General features: G+C 49.3%; 1 protein-coding gene across 3 annotated transcripts in view; it reads right to left on the reverse strand.

The window, feature by feature from the left end:
• Nav2 (neuron navigator 2) overlaps window positions 1-22,313 on the reverse strand; it is a 402,958-nt gene that overhangs the window by 273,238 nt on the left and 107,407 nt on the right. For all 3 annotated transcript variants that reach the window (XM_017796647.2, XM_017796645.2, XM_017796641.2), the window contains exon 2: window positions 5,290-5,407. In XM_017796647.2, the coding sequence (XP_017652136.1) occupies window positions 5,290-5,407 (118 nt within the window). The remainder of the gene's footprint in view (window positions 1-5,289; window positions 5,408-22,313) is intronic.

Below are 22,313 nucleotides of genomic sequence, written 5' to 3' on the forward strand. Positions count from 1 at the left end.
CTGCCACGTGAACATTCGTATCCCCACCTCCAAATTCATGAGCTGAAACTTAGTTTCCAATGTGCTGGGATCTGGAGACAGGGTCACTGGGGGGTGATTTAGCCAGGAGGACAAAGCCTTCATGAATGTGATTAGAGAAACCTTTATAACAGAAGCCCTGGAAAGACATCTCACCACCCTCTCCCCTCTTTCCACCACATGAGGACTAGAGGGTGCTGTCTAGAAACCCTAAGCAAGCTCTTCCCAGACACCAAATCTGATGGCCCCTTGATCTCCTCAACGAGAGACTGTTGATGAGGCCCTCAGTCCAAGGTGTTTCGATACAGCAAGGTGAACAAATTGAGTGACGAGCTTTTAAAGGACTCCAACTGCCTGCGTTCCTAAAGGGGTGGTGAGCCGCCCACCAGGGAAGGACTAAGAAGTCATTGAGTGCTTTCCATAGATCAACGTATCACACCGTGGCTCTCACACGTTCCTTCCAAACCTGGTAGCTGGGAGCTGCAGTCTCAGCCTGGCAAACAGGAGGGCGTGATACAGAGTTTAGGAATGTTGAAAGTAATCGTAACCACAGAGAAGGGGAAACATCCATGCCACCTGTTGGGACTATCCAAGCCAGGCTTAAAGGAGTAAAATTCTTGACCGCTGATCCTCTCAAGCTTCCCTGAACTTCATCACATGCCAGTCCCAGGCTAAATGCTGGCTTCCCAGAGAGAACCTCAGACCGAACCTCAAGAGGACAAACCACAGAAGGTGAAATGATGGTTGTTCTTCTAGCTTTGGCCGGGCAACCAGGAGACGGATCCGTGAGAGCTGGGCTTCTGGGCTTCTGGGCACACACAGGAACACCCCGCCAAAGACCAAAGGCAGCCTTGAATGGCACAGGTGGGGCCAGTGGGACTCTACATCTGGAAAACTGCTACGTAGATATGTGTATGCAATGGGTATGGACTAAAGACAGCTCCACACACAAATACATTTCAGATAGAGATAGACATAGATTTTAATAACATATAAATGGGGGAGATACTGACTACAGCGTTGAGGAGCAGGAGTGAATAACGACACCCAGGCCACAGTGCTGCCCCTCCCACAGGAGCACCACACGGAGCAGTATTTACTTTACATAATCTCATATGCTTGAATACTTGGTCCTCAACTAGTGGCTTTGTTTGGGAAGTTGGTAAAACCTTCAGGAGGTGGAGCCTTGCGGAAGGAAGTGGAACACTGGGGGCAGGACAGGGTCTTGAACATTAGTAGTCCAGGGCCACTTCCCGTTCTTCCTCTGCTTCCTGAGTGTGGATGCAGTGTGGTCAGCAGTTTCCTGTTCCTGCACCACGTCCTCCCTACCACAATGCACTCCATTCCGCTGCAGCTGTGAGCCAGAGCAAATCCTCTCTCCTGTAAGTTGCTTCTGTCAGTGCTTCATCACAGCGACAAGAAAGAAAGACCAGGAGATGTTCTAAGAGAGGCTTCACTGACCTCACTCACAGATTAGGTCAGACGTGCTGCCTTCCTGTTCTCCATCTTCTGGACCTCTGCGCACACCCAGAGACGTGAGCCCTGGCACAGCACCACCAGGGAGATCAGCAGCCGGTACCTGTCATCCTGGGAAGCCATAACTTGAGCAGTCCTCTTCTGGAGCCTGAAGTGTCACCAAAGCAGCTGGCACATGATTAAATCCCTCATCTGAGAATCTCAAATTCTAACTGCTCCAAAATCTAGAACTTTTGAGTGTAAACTTGATGCCACAGGTAGAAATTTCCACGCCATAAGCCTTTTGCTTCATGTACAAAATTATTGAAAACACTGAATAAAGCTATCTTCGGGCTATGTGTGTAAGATGCCCATGAAACAAAATTTCTGGCTTACTCTTAAACATCCCCAACATATCTCTTCTATTTGGAAATATTCCAAAGTTAAAAAATATTCTGAGGGCTGGAGAGATGGCTCGGTAGTTAAGAGCCCTGGCTGCTCTGGCAGAGGACCTGGATTTGGGTCCCAGCATGTACATGGCAGTTAACAACCATCTGTAACTCCAGTTCCAGGGTATCTAACGCCTCCTTCTGGTCTCTGTGGGCACTGCACACAGAAGTGCACTTAACATACACACAGTCAAAACACTCACACACATAAAAAAAGTCCCAAATCCCAAACTTATCTAAGTCCAAGCATTTTGGTAAAGAAAAATGGAGGTGCTAACCTGAGCCTCTAAATGACAGCTCAGCAGCTTTGACTCTAATGAGCTGCTCCTCTGAATAGATTCTGACAAGCATTCTCCTCTCAGCAATGATAAAAATGGATGCCTCACATCCTCAGAACAACACTCAGAAAAATCAACGGTACGCACCCTACATGTGCCACTTCTAAGCCTGCGGCAGGCATGGCTAATCTACCATGACACTTGCCACGGATGCTGAGCCCTCATCATCCTGCTCTGCCTACTGTCCTAGACAGCTGCTATTGAGTACTATCTAGTAGCACATCAATTTCCAAACGTATTTTCCTATTTGATAGCTAACTTGCATCATGAGACTGCATAACAAGTGAAAGCAAGCATGACTGCCAGTTTAAAAACAAAGAAGCAGCTAGGGAGATCCGCAGTTAGAGTGCTTGCTGCTTTTGCCAAGGATCAGAGCACAGTTCCCAGCACCCATTCTGGACAGCTCACAACTGCCTGTGGCTCCAGGTGGAAAGGATCCAATGCCCTCTTCTGGCTTCTGCAGGAATTCCTATGCATGTACACAAACATACATGCAGACACCAATACATATAAATAGAAATAAATCTGAAAAAATAAAAATAAAGCTGGGTGTGGTGGTGCACCAAGCACTTGGGAGGCAGAGGCAGTTGGATCTCTATGAGTTCAAGGCCAACCTGATCTACATGGTGAGTTCCAGACCAGCTGGGGCTACGGGGAGACCCTGTCTCAAAAAGACCAAAAGAAAAAGAAAAAATAAACATGGAGGGTAATCAAGGAAGATACCTGCCATCAACCCCTCTGGCCTACACACACACACACCACACAAATGCACACAGAGACACACCACACACATGCACACATATATATGCACACACTAACAAGTCCACCACAGCCATATCCCCCTTCCCCCACTCATAGACACACACACACAAAGAAAGAGTAAGGGCAACAGAAGCAGGCGGCCTCTTGAGGGGCCGCAGCTGTGAGGGATGAAGCAAGGGCATGCAAAGACCTCTGGTGTGGTCAGTCCTCCCTTTTTCTCTGGCTGATTGTGATGAAACCAGGGTAAGCTCTCAGTAAAGCACTCAGTACGACCACTCAGCACAACCCTGAGACTTTCTTAAAGGAGGCTATATCCCAGCCACGAGTCCACTAAGAGAACCTCAACACCTGCTCAGATGTGAACAAGATGGCACCATAGCCCTCAACCCTGCGAGCCCTGCACATCCATCTCTCATCCCTAGCAAATGCACAGGATGGCACTGAGGGGCTCCGTAAATGGTCACTGAAAGAAGCCTTAGGGAGCAGACTGACTGGACTAGAGGCTCCACACAGGCTTGTCATGTGATTGATATTAGGCCCCTCGGCCTCACTGGGCCTCCATTTCTCCATCTGTGAAATAGGAAGACTATTACCTACTTCCTAGGAGTACAGGAAAATGGGAGAAACATCTTAAGACCTTGATACACATAACAATGAAGAGGGGGAGGAAGAGGAGGAATGGAAGAGACCCACAGAGACTAGGTGACCTTCCAGGATGCATTCACATCTGTGCCCTGGGACAATCCTCTCTGAGCACAGGCAGGACCTATAACTGTAACGGCGATGTTACATGATGTAAGAGTCAGTCCATCCTCCAGAGACTTGTCCCTTGCTGGCACTGAAGAAGTAAAGAGCAGCTTCGGTGAGGTGAGGGTGATTCCCAGCTGGCAGCCAGCAACAAGCCAGGACCCAGAGTCCTGCAGTCCCATGGAAACGAGTCTCAGAGACTGAGCGACTGTGAAAGCAAACCCTCCCCCTAGAGGGCCTCCACATGAGGGTGGGGCCCAGGACACACTGGACCCATGGCCCAGCCTGCACTCAATGTAAGGAAACTGTGAGATAGTAAAGACATTTTGTTTTTAAATGGATGTCTTTGTGACAGCTGGCTATATAGGAAGAGAAAAGTCTAACAGGGTGGGGTGGGAAAATGGGAACTAGAGGAGGACCAACAGCTGTATCTGAGGAAATCACCCCCAGGGCAGCAGGGAACCTGTGCTCTGAGCAGCACTGGCAATCCTGACTTCCAGCCTGTGTCACCAGGTACCCCCCAAAGACTTTAGCACAGCTGCTCTGTGAAAGCCACTCACTTCTCACACTTGAAGGGAACACAGCTTTTCCACAGAAGCCTCCAGAGGCACTGGGGCTCTGTCCTTTCTCCCCTGGCACATGCAGACTATACCGCTGCTGAAGACAAACATCAGCATAACGGTGGCTAATGTATCTCCCCCGTCTCCTCAGCTCCCCCCTCAGGCAGGGCCACAGAACGTTGGCCAGCAGCCACGCATCCACATACCTGCCCTCTTAGGTCAGGGCAAAGGCGCGTGCGCGTACACACACACACACACACACACACACACACACACACACACACCCACCCACCCGGAATCTCATTGCTAGAGCTCCCTTCCCCTAGTATTAAAAACTACCAACTATCTGTGGAGTTTTAGCCTTTGATATCTCACCCTCAAAGTTGGCAGGATTAAACCAGTCCTGTGTTCTTTTCTTTCTTGAAGTATTTCCAAAGTCTTCCCTCAACCAAAAGAATATGGGGGTTGGGGGAAAAGAAAGCCAGAAAGCTAGACGGCGAAGCTAGCAGGGCAGGCCTGGCAAACCGCAGCACTTGGCCTTCTGGCCCGAGCCAGTCTCTCCCCTAAAGGGGCCAAAGTGAGATTGTCGGGAGTTTTTTGTTTTTTTTTTCCCCAGAGCCACGGCTGGCTTCAAACTTACTATGTTGTCAAGATGGATTTCAACTTCTGCCTTTACCCACTGGCCTGCATCGCCACACCACTTTGTAAAGTGCTAGGGATGGAATGGGGCTTCCGTGCTAGGCAAGCACGCTTCCTGCTGAGCTACATCCCCAGTCCTGCTGAGTGTATTCTAGGAGGCAAGTGGGCCCCACAGAGTCCAAACACAGAATCAAGTGAAAGGCCAACACGTGGTCAGAACACCACCTCAGAGATGTCCAGGGTCTTTTCCCTCAGCCCACTAAACCCTTCTGGGCTGGCTCTGCTGTGACCCACAGTCCTCAAGGAGAAACGTGAGCTTACCTACGACCTGGATGATCTGGGCCAGGAGCACGCCGTCAGTCACATCTTGCTGGAGGTCCTTGATGAGCCGCTTGTGGCCGGATTTGGCAAGGTAATGATTGGCCCAATCCGTGTAGATCTGTAAGGAAGCACACAGGCAACTTCAGGAACCTGGGCAGAACCTACTGCATGGTTACAGCAACCGCTGGCCCATGCTCGGGTGCGGCAGTCGCTGTGCTGACAGCACGGGCTAGTGGAGAGCTCCCGAGCTGCCAGAGCCATTAAAATTCAGTGCATTGTGCTGGGATGGCATTCAGCGCGCCACAGTGGGCCCCGCCTATTGAGAAAGCTGTGTAAGACCCAGGGAAAAGCTAAAGCAAGCGTCAAAACAGGCAGAGGCCTGAATAGGCCAGGGACAAGGAACTAAACAGTTCCAGACCGCTTTGAGATGCTGCAGCTCTGAACACAAGCGGGGCCTCCCCACCCCTCCTCATCTTTTTCTCTTTATGGAGAAACCGTATGGGGAAGTTACCACCCAATGGGCATCTTTGAACAGGCCATTTCAGGGCGAGGAGGGCTATTGAATGAGCAGAGTTCTCAGGAGCCTGCTTTTCTTGTAAAGAAGCCAGGGGGAACACAGAGCCCCTTCCATCACACGTGGACTCACCAGCATCACAGATTTATTCAGGTTAATTTAAAAGCCAGCCACCATTTCACCATCAGGAGTCTAGGACAAAACCCAGCCGATTCCAACACCTGTAGCAGGAACTCTTTCCCTGGGGAGACAAATGTCTACCCTCTCCTTATAGGACACCAGCAACAAACCAAAGTAGATTCCATCAAAGTCTAACTTGAGGAACCAATGAATTTATTGGGCTTACTTACAGAGCTCGGAGGACCCAAAAGCAGCCTCACCACTGAAAACTTGCACCCCAGCATGACGACTTCCCCACAGCTGTATAGATGGCAGCTCCCCTTCAGCTAGCCTTTCCCAGTCTGTATACTCTAGCACCTCCCTAAGGCCAGGAGGCCGCGTGCAATTATAGCAGAATTACGTACAATTGGCTAGAAGCTCAGGGGAGGGGTCCAAAGACCGTCCCGCCCTATTCTTCTATGAGGTGAACGTGCGATACACCTGACCCTGGGGGAATTATCAGAGCGAACGAATATTTTTTTCGAAGCAGGGAGTACAAGAAAACTCTAACCTGAAAACTGTCTCCCCAGCTGTCAAAGCCAGAAACAGCCCAAGCAAAGTATTTCCCTGTTGACTGAGAGTACTAAGTTTATGTGTGATTTCTGAGCTTGTAGGGGAACATGAGTTGGGGGCAGACACATAAGTTCTTGCACAACCCCACCTTTCTCAGTGACATGAATGACTGCTCAAAAGAAAGGATGGTCCCCCCTCAACTGGGCCCAGCAACAGGTTCATATCCAAATCCTTGTTGTCTCTAGAAGCTGAGGGGTCTGTTCTCCCTCCACCCACAGATTCTGCCCAAGCATACATGTGGCTTGCAAGTTCTAGTTAGAGGTGAGAGCAGCTGCTTCTGTCTGTCCGTCCCTCATCCAGAAGCTCCAACTTCATTGTGGAGACCCATGTGTGCACCAGACTCACAGATTCTTTTATTTAACACAGTATCCCAGTTCTCGAATCAATGTTCCACTCTTCCCCCGACTCCCAAATTGTCAAAGACCAGAAGTCTAGTAAAGCAAGATAATCTCCAATTTTACCCTATCTTATTTGTTTTCGAGCTGGTGTCTTATGCAGCTAAGACTGCAGTTGAATCCTCTGTACAGCCAAAGATGACCCTGAACTCCTGATCTCCCTGCCTCTACTACCTGAGTGGTGAGATTATGTGTGTGAACTGCCATGCCTGGTTTTATCTGATTCTTGGAGTCAAACCCAGGACTTCACACATGCTAGGCAGGCACTCGACCAACTGAGCTACAACAGCAACCTCATCTTCAAGTTTATAAACGCAGAGACAGTTAAGGGAGAAAAACACCACAGTGGTCGTTAAAATGGCCAAACTGAAATTTAAGCAGTCATTAAATTAAGAAGAGCAGGAAGAAAACCACTAGAAGGAGCAGAGGCCAATCTGAGTCCCAGCCCCAGTTCTGAAGGCAGCACAGAGTGCATCTGTTCAGTCAGTGATGTTCCACAGGATCCTACAACTCAGCATGCAGAACTTCTCAGTATGCACCCCAAACATAAATGGACAGACAGACGGAAGAATGCCTCAGATGAGCCACCAACCCTCTCTGAGGTAAGGTTTTCTTTTCTGTAAGATTAGACCAATACTGGATACTTCTCAGTTATGATGAGGTCAGAACAGTGAATCAACAGATTTGAAGAAAAGTACTTGACACAGAACAGGAGCCTGGCAGACACCTGCCAAAGCAGGCAGTGCTGCTGTCCCCAAGCCTTGTCTAAGCACACTACACACACGAACTCCTTCAATCCTCATTCTGTGGAGTAGGTCCAATCATGGTGGCCATTTTTCAGAGGGAAAAACTGAAGGGATAAAAGGCAAAATACCTTGTTCAAGGTCATAATAAGTGGCAGAGCCAGGAGATAGGTCAGGCTTAGTTATTCTAGAATCCCCTATACAATCTCCAACAGTGCTTTTCTGAATAAAATCTATTATGGTAGGTCATTCCTCCCTCATGACACCCTGTAACTCCTTCCTCTATTTAGTTATGCTGAGAGAATGAAAACTTAAAACCACCAAGACCCAAAGCCTTACTATCTGAATGTCATCTTGTTGCCCAGCCTTTCTAGGCTTCAGTTTATTCACCGGAACTGAAATCTTGAAGCTGAGCCAAGATAAACTAGTCTGTTAATGTGTCACAGTGATTGACAGCTGATCGGTACACTTTACTAGCCAGGAAAGGCAGTGCCCACAATGCTCTCTCAAAGCCCATGAGGCATCTCGCCAGCCATGTGGGAGGAACCACCATAGTATCCAGAAGTTTAAAGCCATGTGCCCCAAGAACACAGCTGAGTGAGACAAGGAACTCCTTCTGGACACTGGCAAAGAGCTCACCTCTGGCCCTTCCAAGGTGGTTACAGTTCTTCCAAACAGGATTGCTGTTAAGAACACTAACCCTTGATATGACTCCACACATTCCAGCTGGAAGCCAAGGTAAAACCACTTTCTTTCAAGAAGTGTGTAAACATACATGCACATGTCCATACATATGCAGAATGGAGCCATAGAGAGGCTGTGTGGTAGGAGGGATACAGAACTTTTAAAAGGCTATAGTGGCCAGAGATGACTTGGGCAAAGTGACCCTCTCTACTCCAAAATGAGAATTCTTGCTGCAGATGGGTGGTAGCACATGCCTGTAACCATCACTTGAAGGAGGATTATGGGTTTGAGGCCAGCCTGGGCCACATAGCAAATTCAAGGCTAGCTAAGCTACAGAGTGATCCCGTTTCAGAAATATCAAGGACTGGGGAATACGGCTTAGTGGTAGAGTGGTTGCCTGGTGTGTCTGAAGCCTGTGTTTGATCCCTAGCACAGCAAAAACAAACAAAAGCTTTTCATCTGTAAACTTTATCCTCCCTGAACAGCAAGTGCTGAGTTAATCTTCCTAGGGCTCAGCTCTAATGGTGCTGCCCGATCAGAGTCATCACCAGCTCTCTTCTTCCCAGTGAGGTAAAGGCAACTTTTCACATTGTGACTCAAGGCATTCCCTCTGCTCACTCTTCCCAGAATGCACTCCACCCTTGCAAGGGAGGAGAGATAGGGCACGCGCGTAGAGAGGATGAACACAGTCCTTTAGGACTGGATCAAGTTAAATTGGCTCTTGATCCAGGACAAATTAATTTCTTACTCTCAGTTGCTCAGCTGCATCCTCCATAAAATAGAGATTATATCAAATGTATTATACGGTAACACTGGCAAACTGTGGCCTGGGCTGATGCCAACTGGATACCTGTTTCTTTAAGCAACACTCATGACACACAGCCACCTTCATTTGTAGCCTCTGGCTGCCTTATACCACTAGAGCAACGTTGAACAGTTGTGACAGAGATCTTTGGCCCATAAAACCTCAAATATTTGCAATCTGACTCTTCCTAAAAAAGTGTGCCAGCCTGTGCTCTAAAGAGTAAGCGAAATAAGATGCCTGGCTCAGCAGCAACCATCACGCTCACCCTCAGGAAGCCTCCTCAACTCTCCTGTGCCCACACTACCGCCATTCACTCTGCTTGGGGCCTCCCTGGCTCAACTCCAGTGCCTGTCCCTCCATGAAGTCACTCTTACTTTTCTGATCCAACCCTCAGCTACACATGTAGAGCTTGCAGAGAATTTGGACAACCTCCTGGCTCCCACAACCAGATGTGGGCAACCACAGTGTCTGGCTCATTCTCACATGGCAGGGCCTCTTGGGGAAGTTGGCACGTGGCGGAAGGCTGACAGGTGGCTGCTGGGCAGGGCTGAAGAGGGAGAAAAGGGCACACTTGGAACATTGGTTACACAAGACCCAAGTGATAGGGCTCTCAGTGAATCCTCAAACCAGAATCTGCTAAGTGAAAAGAGGGGACATGAACTACCCAATCAAGCTCAATCATCAGGACTATCTAACAAGGATCCTTAATAATACGGAGCTTCCCCACCCATCCCATTCCCGGCTCTTGGCTTTTTGAAGATGTAAGTCTTAAGAAAGCGCTCAGATTAATTTTTTAAGCCAGCTGCCATGAGCCATACAAAGCATGGACATAAATTCAGCCCATCTCTTTCACTTTCAGACTTAGTAGCTCATACCAGGAAACAAATTCTTCTAAAGGGCTCCCTTGAAAACCAAACCACAGCATCCTGACTTATGGGCGACCTGCTCCCTAGGTTCAGCAATTCAGTGATAGCAGTGTGTTTAAAGGGCTTTTAGCCAGGGTGGACTTGCACGGGGCTTCCCGCCTAAAGCTTGGGTAGCCACGGCAATGTCTCCCAGGCTTTCATTCCCCCAAGTTATGGGGACTTGGGGGCTGATGTTTTTGGCAGGCATGCAATAATCCTTGTTTGGGCTGGGAGGGGACCTGTGAACTTTCAAGACATACACACAGGCACCGACAACAAAATCCCCACAAAACTCTACAGTGAGAGAGAACCAAACCGCCATCTTCAAGTCGGCCCTCAATCGCCAAACCAGTCTAAAGACGAGGGTCCCGGGATGGCAGGGTCCTCACCCCTGCATCTCACCAACCACGCTTCTCCCCACCCGGCTACCCAAAGCCTCCAAACTGCAGAGCTGCTCCCAGAGAGAAGCTGCCATCAAAGGCGTAAAGAGGCCGCCGGAGGGGAGAAGGCCAAGGCAGTACACGTGACAACATTCTGGTACCCCTCAGGATTTCAAGAGAGCTCCATTTGCTGACTTCTTCCCCAAAATTAGTCTCCGCCACTGGAGCTGAAACCCAAAGGGGTAAATTTTGATAAGCAGTCAAGATAAAGAATTTGATTATTAGTTGTAGTAACAAAAACAGATGATGCCTGCACTGCACTGCATCGAACCAAGGGCATAACAATGTTGCCACCTGTGGACCATGATTAGCCCTCAAATGAATGGAGGCCATTCCATACGGGAGGAACCCAGGAGGCACCCCACTGAACCACTGCACCCGTAGAGCTCAAAGGGGCACACAGCAAGTGGGTCGGTAGTCCAGGCTGGCAGGCCAGATGGCAGTGTGGGTCCGGAAGGCAGAAACACCAGGAGACTCATTCCAGGGAAGACAGGGAAAGAGGCACCTCAGGGGGAAATGCCGACATGAGACCAGTGGTCAGAGCAAAACGGTCACGTGGCACTTTCAGCTGTTTCCTGTGTGTTCATCATAAGGAGATACTACTGTCTGACTGTGATTCAAGTGGCCCAACAGGCCTTGCTCACGTCCTCAAGATAATATCATTTCCATACCTGAGCACTGTGTGGTTAAATGGCTTAGCTCTGACTGTGATGTGGACAAAGTGATATTTTGCCAGCAGATGGATGCTCTCCACGTCCTTGATTATAGCAAGAATGTCAGCGCTTTCTCTATTGATGACAGCTTTGAGGAAATCAAAATTCTTCCTTCTTTCCTTCCTTCCCACAGGGTCTCCCTGTAGCCCCAGCTGGCCTGGAACTTGCTTTGTAGACCAAGCTGGCCTTGATCTCATAGAGATTCACCTGTCTCTGCCTCCTAAAATGCTGGGATTTAAAGGTATGTGTCTGACACAAAGTATTAAATACATAGCTGTTAATATTCAAGATAAACACTGGGCTAAGTTTTAGAGGAAAAATCATTCCTGGTGGCCGAGAGAGGTCATGTCTGAGAGCCACCTATTTTAACAATTTAATTGGCAATCTTTCCAAACAGATTAGCCTGGGGATTACAATAATGCCTGCTTTTAATTAGCACAACTTCCCCCTTTTCTTGACAGCCCAGGGGCATCAGTGGGAACTCAAGGCGGTTGTGATATATTCAAGGATGCCCCTAGGGTCTTCTGAGTTGCTGGACCCTTCTTAAAAGAATGACAATCTTTGAACAATGTGTATAGCTAGCAGCCTGGAATCCTAGCTGTGGGGAGGCAGAAGCAGGAGGACACTTTGAGGCTAGCCTGGGCTATACAATGAGACCCTGTCTCAATAAAATAGCAAGAAAGATGGGTCAGCGGTTAAGTGCACTTACTGCTTTTCCAGAGGACTCAGGTTCAGTTCCCAGCACCCACAAGGTGACTACCACCCATCCTTAACTCCAGTTCTAGGGGAGCTGATGCCCTCTTCTGGCCTCTGTAGTCACTGCACACACAGGTACACTTACATACATGCAGACAAAACACTCATACACATAAAATAAAAATAATTTTTTAAGAGCAAGAACTAGTCAAGACAGAGCCTTGACATGATTTGTCCTCAAGACAAACAAACAGGTGAGGGACCCTCTGGCCCTCTGTGTTGCTGTCAGCAAGGACTGCTTGGCTCCCTGCTGGCCTCTAGCCAGAGGACACCATCAGGCTCTGGACTCCCCATCTGACCGCAGGTACACCCCACTGCCAACTGATGCTCCTGAGATTCACTGCAAACAGGGCCAACACGCACCAAGGACATGAATCCTTGTTTGGATGCAGAAGGTGGCTGGTGGAGAGGAGGGGCCAGCTACAGGCTTCCTCATTTCTTTTACCTGCAGCAACCTTATCTACATGGCCATTAAACAAATTTATTTCCAACACCCACCCCCATGCACACCTTGCTAGTGATGGAATCGGTATGCAAACACACACAGAGTCAGTGACTTCCTCTGAATGCCAAGGTGGCTGCTCAGTGCTGTGCACATGCCCTCAGTGCGTTCAGCAAACCCTTCCTAAACATCTGACCTGCACAGACTGTTGCTCTTACTCTGTTTTCCACAGGCCCAGCACTACCATCTTCAGTGTCCACAGACGACTGATTGAAAGGCTATCTTCTAGGGTCAGGTTACTAGGTTTCAAACATGCTTCAACCACTTCCTGGAAGTATAATCCTAGGTAAGGTAGTTGAACTGTCTGAGCCTCAGTTCTCTGCACCTGTCAAATGGGTCACTGATCTATTCAGGTTACTGTTGGATCATGAGAACATATACTAGCACCTGACATGTTTGCTGTGAGTATAATTACCAGGAGGGAAGAGGTTGACATACCATGCTGGCACCTGGCAAACAAGGGTTCCCATCTTGCCTGTGAGGAAGGAACCATTTCTCCCATTTTTACATGTGGGGAAACCGAGGTACTAAAAGGTTGTGAGGGCTAATCTTTACTGTCATCATGACTGGGCTTGGAATCACCTATGTCTGTGAAGGTGTTTCTAGGGAGGCTTAACTGAGGCTGGAAGACTTGCCCTGGAGTGTGGGCAGTGCCATGCCATGGCCTGGGGTTTCAGAGTGAATAAAAAGAGAAAAAGGAGGAAGGGAGCTAAACACCAGCATGCACCTCTCTCTGCTTCCTGACTGGGGGTGCACGTGACCCGCTGCCTCACACCCCAGCCACCATGACTTCAAGACAAACCTTCTTTCCTTATGTAGCTTGTCAGGTGTTTGGTCACCATGATGAGAAAAGTAAGTGGTACAGAAGTCAGGGGTTTTCTCACTGTGGACAATGAGTGGGGGGTGGGGGTGACGGTTGTGGCTATGACATCTAAGGGCGCTATGCTGCTGAGCGGCTCACACTGAATCCAAGTGCCAGAGGGTCGCGTGTCTCGGCAGTGTGGGAAAGGCAGAGAGAGAAGGGTTGATTACACAATATCCATCACCGCACTGGCCATCCCTGGAAAAGGGGCTGGCCACTTGTCACTGGTACTAACAGATCTTCTTGGGGAAGCTGACACCCTCTCACATTACCAAGGCATAAAGTAAACATAATTTCACAATAGTATTAAGATAACAAAAATAAAAATGCCAGTAGGACAGGAGCCACCTTTGCAGGGCTGTATTTGAATAGGGAAATGCTTGGAGGGTAAAGTGCCCCCTGTGGGGCCAGGCTGGCCTGGGACCCTGTGCAGAGATGCTGGGGTTGGGCCTGGGAACAGCCCCAGAGCCACACAATGCTGGCATTGTATGTTGAGAACTCAAACAAGCTGCAGGTGGGTGTGCACAGCAACTCCAGAGGTTTTGAAACCATGTCCTCAGAAAAACGGGGGGAGGGGGGGACTGCTGAAAGTGCTCGGAGGATCTGGGAGGTACTGGGAGGCACTGGGAGACACTGGGAGGGCCTGGCCACATCTGAAGCATGAGGGTGTGGGTGCCGCTACCTGCACACCTCAGCTGACCCACACTCAAAGCCCAGGACCACCCCTCTCACGTTCTGCTATCCTGCGGCACTGGATGCTCTGAGCCACACTCCCCAGGACATGCAGTACAGCTCCATTCACTCACTGACCTGATCTCTACCACCTGTGCGTTGGGTGTAGCTTCTCATGAGGTCTGCTGTGTGCCAGGTGCATTATGACTGATCACATCTGCAACCGGCCCTGCTGCAGTGACAACCCCGCAGGTGACAGGAAATCTTCCCTGTTTGCTCACTGAATAATATCTGGCACATAGTAGGTGCTCACTAAATAGATGCTGAGTAAGTAACTACCCACATCTCACATCTCTGTTGGGCAATCTTTATTGTGGACTTGACTGAATTTAGGATCACTATGGAAACACATTTCTGAGTGTGCCTGGGAAGGTGTTTCCAGGGTGACTTAGCCAAAGAGGGAAGGCCCACTCTGAATGTGGGGGGCGCCATTCTGTGGGCTGGGGTCCTGGTCTTAACAAAAAGGAGAAGGCCAGCCGAGCACCGGCGGTCATCTCTCATGCTTCCTAACCACAGGTGCCATGTGACGAGCTGTCTCACACTCCCGCAGTCACACCTTCTCTGCCATGACAGACTCACTTCCAACTGTGAGTCAAGATACATCTGTCCTTCCTCAAGTTGCACTTGTCAGGACAGTTATTTTGTCACAGAAATGAGAAAAGTGGCCAATACCCAACCTGAAAAACAGACACTGTAAAAGATCAAGAGTCGTCCAGGGTCACACAGCCAATAGAAAATAAATCTCTGCTTGATGCAGGCAGCCTGGCCCTGGGTAGACTGTCTCAACATGTCCCAAGAGCCTCCTTGGAAGAGCCAAGAAGACCACAAAAGAATGGACACTGGAATTTTCACTGGTCACTTCAGAATAAGAGTCACTCTTCAACCTTAGGACCCAAATCTGAATCAATTTTCATCACAAAGTCTGGCATGTCAGAGTTGCATGGAATTGCACCAGCAGCTCCTCTCCCTTAAGTCTGGTTATGGACTTAGAGGCTCATTCTCTTCCCCCCTCCAATGTGAGGGGAAGGGTGGGATCAGGTCCTTCCAGCAAATGGGTGGGGCAGCTGCTGATGCCCCCCTCCACCACACACAGTCTCCTCTTGATAACAAACACCAATGGAACTTTGGTCAAGCCTAAGGGTGGTAAGAACCCAGGCCATAATGCAGGCTTCTCTGTCTGATCCCAGACTTGTCAGGCAGAAGGTTAGCTCCTGAGGGACTGACCAATGGGACCCCCAAAACAAGACACAGAATAAAACAAGTGGTAGTGGGTGGGGGTCCCTAGCGGGTCAGGAACTTCCTCACCAGCCAACAGGTTGAGTGCCTGCCCTTTCCCACTGAACTTTTCAACTGCAGGGTTACTCAAACCCCTAGACATAATTCCCAATCTCACATCAACTTAGTCTACATTCTGGGTAAAATGGGCTTCTGGGAAGAACATTCCCGGAGTGCCCACCCTGAGGGGGCTTGAGTGAGGGGAAAACACGGAGGGAAGAAAAACAAGCCCTAAGCGTGCCAGGCCCAGGTCATGCCGCCCCACTGTCAGCTATTTTTCTACAGAGTACGTTCTTGCTTCCTTCCTTGCTCTAACTAAACTCTTTAAAGAACTGGGACTGGAGAGAGATGGCTCAGCAGTTAAGAGCACTGGCTGCTCTTGCAGAGGACCTGAGTTTATTTCCTAGCACCCACATGGCAGGCAAAACACTCACACACATAAAATAAAAATTAATTAATTAAAAAAACAACATTTGCTGGATGTGGTGGTATACACCTTTAACCTCGATTTGGGAGGCAGGTCTCTGTGAGTTCCAGGCTAGTATACTTTACATAGTGAGTTCCAGGCCAAACAGGGCTACGTAGACCCTATCTAAAAAAAAAAAATCATCTTTTTATTACATTTATTTGTGTGTGTGTGTGTGTGTGTGTGTGTATGAATATGCATGCCTGCTTTTACCACAACACACGTGTGGAATTCAGGGAACACCTTATGAGAGTTCATTCTTCTACCATATGGGTCCCAGGGATTGAACTTAGGTCGTGAGCTTGGTGGCAAGCTCCCTTACCCACTGAGCCATCTTTCTGGCCCCTAACTAAACTCCTGACTGCTTGCTCTACTGCTATGAATTCCTCTCTGAGAAACACAAGAACTGAGATTACTGCCAGGGTTCAGATGAGAACTCAGGCATTCCCATAACAAATGACCTTTCAGTATGAGCCCTCAGTCCGGCCTTAAATCTCCTCTGCACACTGCAGGTAAGACACCCCAACTGTCCCTCTTGGGCACTCTCACTCAGCCCAGATGCCTCAGCTTGGCTTTGTGGGTACAGGCTCACAGAACTTTTGACCCATCATACTCAGCCAAGACAGTAGAGTTCTGAGTGAACTCTGGCAGATTGCTGAACCGCTCTAAGCTCCAACTTCCCTCCCTAAGTTGGCTAAGCAGACAGGATGAGTAATAAGATCTGAAGGATTCCCTACTTAGTTATATCAAAGACCCTCAAGCTGTCTCTCTCCCTTTCCCAGAAATCAACCACACCCCCGCAGAGCGCTCTCTCTCCTTCTCTCCTCTCTCTCTCTTTCCCTCCCTCTCTCCCTCCTTCCCTGAGACAGAGGATTGATAAGAAAGCATTCTATGTGTGGCCCCCTTGAACTTATGTTCATACCTAATGCATATCCCATGCCCACTGGCACCTAGGTCAGGCCAGGACAGATCACATGGCATGAAGCTTGACCCTGCTCCCCCGCCCCGAAAACCTGTAAGAGTGGGAAACCCCTTTGTTCTGTGGGTTTGAAGGGAAGGCTCTCTCCCCCTCTAATCAAAGCTCTCACTATGGATGCCTACGGTCTCACTATGGCTGCCTGTGGCCATGACACTGTCCACTCTGGGAACTGAGGTCTGTTTCTCCCTTCAGGACTCTGGGCAAGCTCTATACAAAGGCTCTTTTTCCTAAGGAAGTGCTTCTTCAGAACCTAACCCTGCTCTCCTCCTCCAGGATCCATCTCCTAGTAACCTCTTTTGAAGGCAATCTGTCAGCTCCTCTCCAGGAACCATCCCTCCCTAGCCTCCCTTTTCTCATCTGTACAATGGGACAATAACCCTAATTATCCATGGCAAGGACTACCGTGTCTATGGTAAGGTACCTGACCCAGTTTAATTATTAGTTTCCTCTCCTTGGTTGCCGTCCTCAAACTCACAAGCCCCTTTAGGGTCCAACAACCCTTAATGCTCAGCCCCTGTAGGCAGGTGTTCTTGGCTAGGGCACCTTCCTCCTCCACCGCCAGGCAGGATGTGCTCACTTCTAGAAACTAGTCCAGCCTGTCAGCTTCCTCTCCTTCTCCAAATCCATGCACACCCTCTAAAGAAGCCTTGCTTCCTGGGCTCTCTCTAGAACCTTCTCTAACCCCTGCTTTGCACATGCATAATCATACAGCAAAAGCAGCTCCAGTCAGGCCCCGGAAAGCCGTTCCCATGGCCAACACATTGGGTTTGTTTGTTTGTTTGTTTGTTTCCAAAAGCCCTTTGTGCACATCCAGGTTGTTCAATCTTTCACATTGCCAGTGGTCAGGAGCTTCTCCACAGTAAAGACAAATTCCTTCATCTCTGAAACACCAGCACACCACACAATTCCACAGGCAGCACTCAGTGACTGAGAGGGTGAGTGAGCGGGTGGATGGAAGGAGGGAAAATGTGTGGATGGCGTGGGGCAGAGGAACACAGACATGGAAACCACACTGGGGAATGTTCAGATGTGTGAGTGGGTGGAAGAGAGAGACCAGTGAAATGGGGACCTACTGGATGAATGGGTGACACAGAGGACTCTGCTGCCTTTCACTGACTAAATCCTAAAGCCCGTGAAAACAAGTCATTGCCTGTCTTCAAGTCAGTCACTGCAGAAGGCACGCGAAAGACACACTTCCCTGAGAGGCGGTTTTCAGTTGCAAGACCCGCCTGAGCCTGGATGTCAGAAAGTGCTGTTGAAAGAGGCACAAACCCACCCACAGCACTCCAGGGCAACACTCAAGGGAGAAGCCTGGAAAGCGTTTAAGAACTTTGGGAACTGGTTAACTATAGACACTACGTTAAAATCATGAAGGCTTACAATTAAATTACATTTTACGGTGGTAACGAATACTCTTTCTACATCTTACTGTTTCTGGTGCTGCTGGGGTAGAGGAGGCATCTGGTGCACTCCTGGTTTGGTGAGTTACTGTTTCCTCTCCTCAGCAGCCCCCCCCTCCCAATGATGGAGATTTGTTTTTAGATCCGAGGGTATGAATATGCAAATTTAAGGGAGTAGAGACTGGAGGGAAAAGTGTTGCAGGAGAAAAAGGGAACTGGGGAGGCAGGTGAGACCTGGACCTCAGAGCAGGACCGGAAGCTGGGAGGCTGTGTGGGCGGGGGGATGTGCCCATCAGTCAGGCCTCCTCCAATCTAAACTGTCCCCTGGGAAATCCTCCATAAAATCCGTATCCTACCCAGACTTTCTAGGCAAGTGGAGAGTCTTCAGGAAGGACAAGAGATGCCAACTTCCGCTTCCCAGTGGTTAAAGAGACAGGAAGGAGCAAGCCAGAGCTGCGGTTAGGCGACTCTCAGTTGAGAGTCCAAGTGGGTGCGTGGTGAGCTTAAAGCAGTCCTCTGCAGCAGGGTGCTTGCTGGGGGAATGCCCTCCTGACGACTGGTCTCTGTCTTGGAATTGGCCTCCCATGTCCTCTCCTAACTCCTGAACTGTCACCCACTGAGGCTGTCAAACGGCCGGCTCAGGTTTTCCTCATGCCTTGACCTTGGGCAGAGCCAAAAACTCACCTGACCCCCAAACCTACCTGACCCTCATTCCTTTCCATCAGGGCTGGGAGGTCTGAGGAGGCACACAGCTCAAGCTGGGAATGTGAGTCACTGTTACCAACTAGCGTTTACAGCTCCACTTTAATATCGGAGGCTTTAGTACCAGGAGGGTGGATGTGAGGAACAGAAGTCAGTGCAATCACTTCGGAAAGCCTGTCCAGGTGGTTTTGTTTTGTAAAAGGGGTTTGTTTTGTGTGTATTCAATTTCATATTTTTTATGGGCCACTCAGACAGGTTGGGTATACAAGGCTGATTAAAGTTCCCAATAGCCTACCTAAACCGTATTTCTCACCCTAGAAACCTGAGCAGTGGCTTAGCTGGTAGTTTGATAGTTTAACAGGGCTAGATTTTAGAAAGATCGATGCAACCAGATTGCTTTAGAAGCAAGTCCAGAGAGGTCCCCAAGGCATCGCCTCTCCTGTGAGGAGCTGTGAAGAGAGGTACAGAAAAGCAAGGTGGTGGGGTTGGTGTGGTTTCACTCAGGAAGAAGAACCCTGGAAAGGTGTGTGTGTGTGTCTGCGTGTGTGTCTGTGTGTGTGTCTGTGTGTGTGTCTGTGTGTCTCTGTGTATGTGTCTATGTGTGTCTCTGTGTATGTTTGTGTGTGTGTCTGTGTGTATGTGTGTGTGTGTCTGTGTGTCTGTGTCTGTGTGTATATATATAAATTTCTACCATTTTATATAAGGGCTGTATCAAGCATAAATATTAATTCATGAGGCCCTAACAGCAAGATGATCAGGTACAAATGTTTCAACCCTAAAGCCTTAGGTTAGGTGAGCAGACATTTTATGTGGAAGTTTTCACAAACTCTAACTTGTGTGTGACAAGTGGGAAATGCTACATGTGGAGTGTGAAGGGATGTGAAGAGAGTCCTGAGGGACCCAGAGTCAAATCCTGCCTTCAGCCTCTTGGCAGATCCAGGAAAGTCATGCAAACTTCAGCTGTAGCTCTTCATCCGTGAAGCTTGGGTCCCAACAGCACTTAGTGCCCCAAACAATCACCACCCACTAGTGACCCCTGCCATGTGCTCAGTGAAGGATATGGATGCTTGCACATCCTTCTGGAAGGCACTGTCACACTTCAGAGGGCCTGACGCTGTCCTAGGCGGTCAGTGTGTCACAGGCCTCTGGTCAGAGAGACCCAGGACCTGGCAGACACACTTTGTACTATGGATGAAAAAATAGTGTGACAGTTATTTTAAGAACTTCAGACTACAGGCAGTTGGTTCCCAGCCTGGCCTGGTGCTGCCCTGGACACATGCCGCTCTCCCTCCCCACTTTGGAGTCTTACTCATCTCTCCACATCTCCACAGCCAAGAGACTTGGCTACAGTTAAGTGGCTGCTGTGCCCTGGGCCCTTCTCCAGCCCAGATGTCAGAGCTCCCAGGCCTAGGGGCATCCTGGGTTGTTGTGTTTTGTATTTTCATAAAAGACTTTTACCAGGAAGAAGACCAGAATGAAGGGGTGTCTCTCACACCCAGTGGGCAATGTGGCCTAGAGCACAAAAGAACAATTTGCACAAAGATACCTTTTATTCTAGAGTCCTGGAAGGAAGCCCCAATGGATTCACAGCAGGAATAATAGAGTCTTCACAACAAAGCTGCCTCAGCCTCCCCTTGGCTGGACTCACACAATCTAAGCCCAGCCTCCCCACCGTCTCGGGAGACAGGGCATCCATCAGCTTGTGTGTGCCCCATTTCACAGATCAGGCCAGGGGGACCTCAGCTAGACACAGGGCAGCATCTATACCACAGGCTAGGTCTTCTAAGTCCAGACACCTTCACATCACAAGGGAGTTACAGAAGCCAGAGTGGCTCATTCTGATGGGCAAGATGGAGAGATCTTTAAATCCCTTCCCAAGGCAGAGAATCTAGAACTCAGAACTTAAAAATATAACCCCGAGACATCCTTGTCTGTCACCGGGTCTGGGTAGCATTAGACAGGTAAAGCCAAAGAGACCAATGCAGAGTACCCCCTCGCTCCTTTAATGAGCCAGTGCACTGGGGGATGTAGGCAACAAGAGTGTGTAAAGGCCTCATGAGATGTCTCCTTCTGCCCAAGCCTGGAGACCCAAGTTTGATCCCTGGTACCCACCCACATAAACGTGGAATGAGAGAAGTGATTCCACGGAGCTGTTCTCTGACCTCCACATACACACCACAGCACGTGCGACCACACACATCATTCATACACGCACACTAATAATAATACTAAATAAAACTGGGGGAAGACTACAAAACAGTCATTCACGGGCATCAACGTGGTGGCCCACACAGACGCTTGTGGAAGGTGTCTTCATGCAGGGATTCACCCCTTAGATTATGTGTAACCCTGCAGCAAAACATGTCTGCTCCCTAGCAGATGCTGTGAGATCTAAACATTTGATACCCAGCACTGCAAGCCAGGTTACACACAGTAATCACTATGCACATACGAGCACCATTTGTCCCTAAAAACAAAGCCTGCCAAGTCACCATAGGATGCTAGTACTGCCTCGGAAGCCCGAGTGCAGGTTTACAAGAGAGGGTTGGGAAGTTTGGGGAGGGACGAGGGAGACACACACTAAGTCACTTCTGCAACAAACTAAGCTCTCCTGAAGCTACAGCCTCTGGCCCCTCACTCAGACCACATCTAAGTGACCACCCAGCCATGCTGCAAATCACCAAGACCGCCATTAGTCCTGGGTGACACAAAACATGAATGCTAAAAAGGCACCGGGGAAGAAAAATACATCTTGCTTTTTGTTCTGAGAACGCGAGTTCCTGCGTGGATTCTCCACAGCAAGTGGGATGCTGTGGAGCCAGCTGACTTCCAACTTGAGGGAACCCACTGGCTTGTCCTGGCCATGCATGTGTGGGGGGTGCTGTGGTGCCCTTCCTGGAATATTCCGGAGTCTTAACCTACAGGAAATCCTTCCAGCTGCCCCCAAACAAATTCTTCCTGCAACCGGACCCTCCGGACTACTTCCTGACACCTCTAACCCTTGACACCAGCCCCGCGTGCCCTCCACTGCACCTGCTATAGCCCATGAAGAGGCCAGATGGAAACGGCCACACCTGCTACCACCACGACCCTGGCCATCTGGCCTCCAGCTTCGCCCTGAGTTTGTGCAACTGTGTTTTCTCAGGCGACCAATAACTTCAAGACAGACCCTTCTCCACCTGCCGGAAAACACACCACTCAGTTCTCATACCAGCAGGACACAAGGCACAGAAAGCTGCTGGGGGAAAAAAAAGTAAAGGCCCCTCCCAGGACTCACATTTCTACCCAACACATAAGAAGGATTGGAACTTTTCCTTTACCTCCCTGGAACTATCTCTAAACACAAGCCCAATTCAAACAGCCTTCACTGGCTCTCCCCAGAGATACTGCCAAGGCCCCTCACGGTTGCTCACCACTTT

Source organism: Nannospalax galili, unplaced genomic scaffold, assembly GCF_000622305.1.
Source record: "Nannospalax galili isolate Female #2095 unplaced genomic scaffold, S.galili_v1.0 scaffold310, whole genome shotgun sequence".
NCBI lineage: Eukaryota > Metazoa > Chordata > Mammalia > Rodentia > Spalacidae > Nannospalax > Nannospalax galili.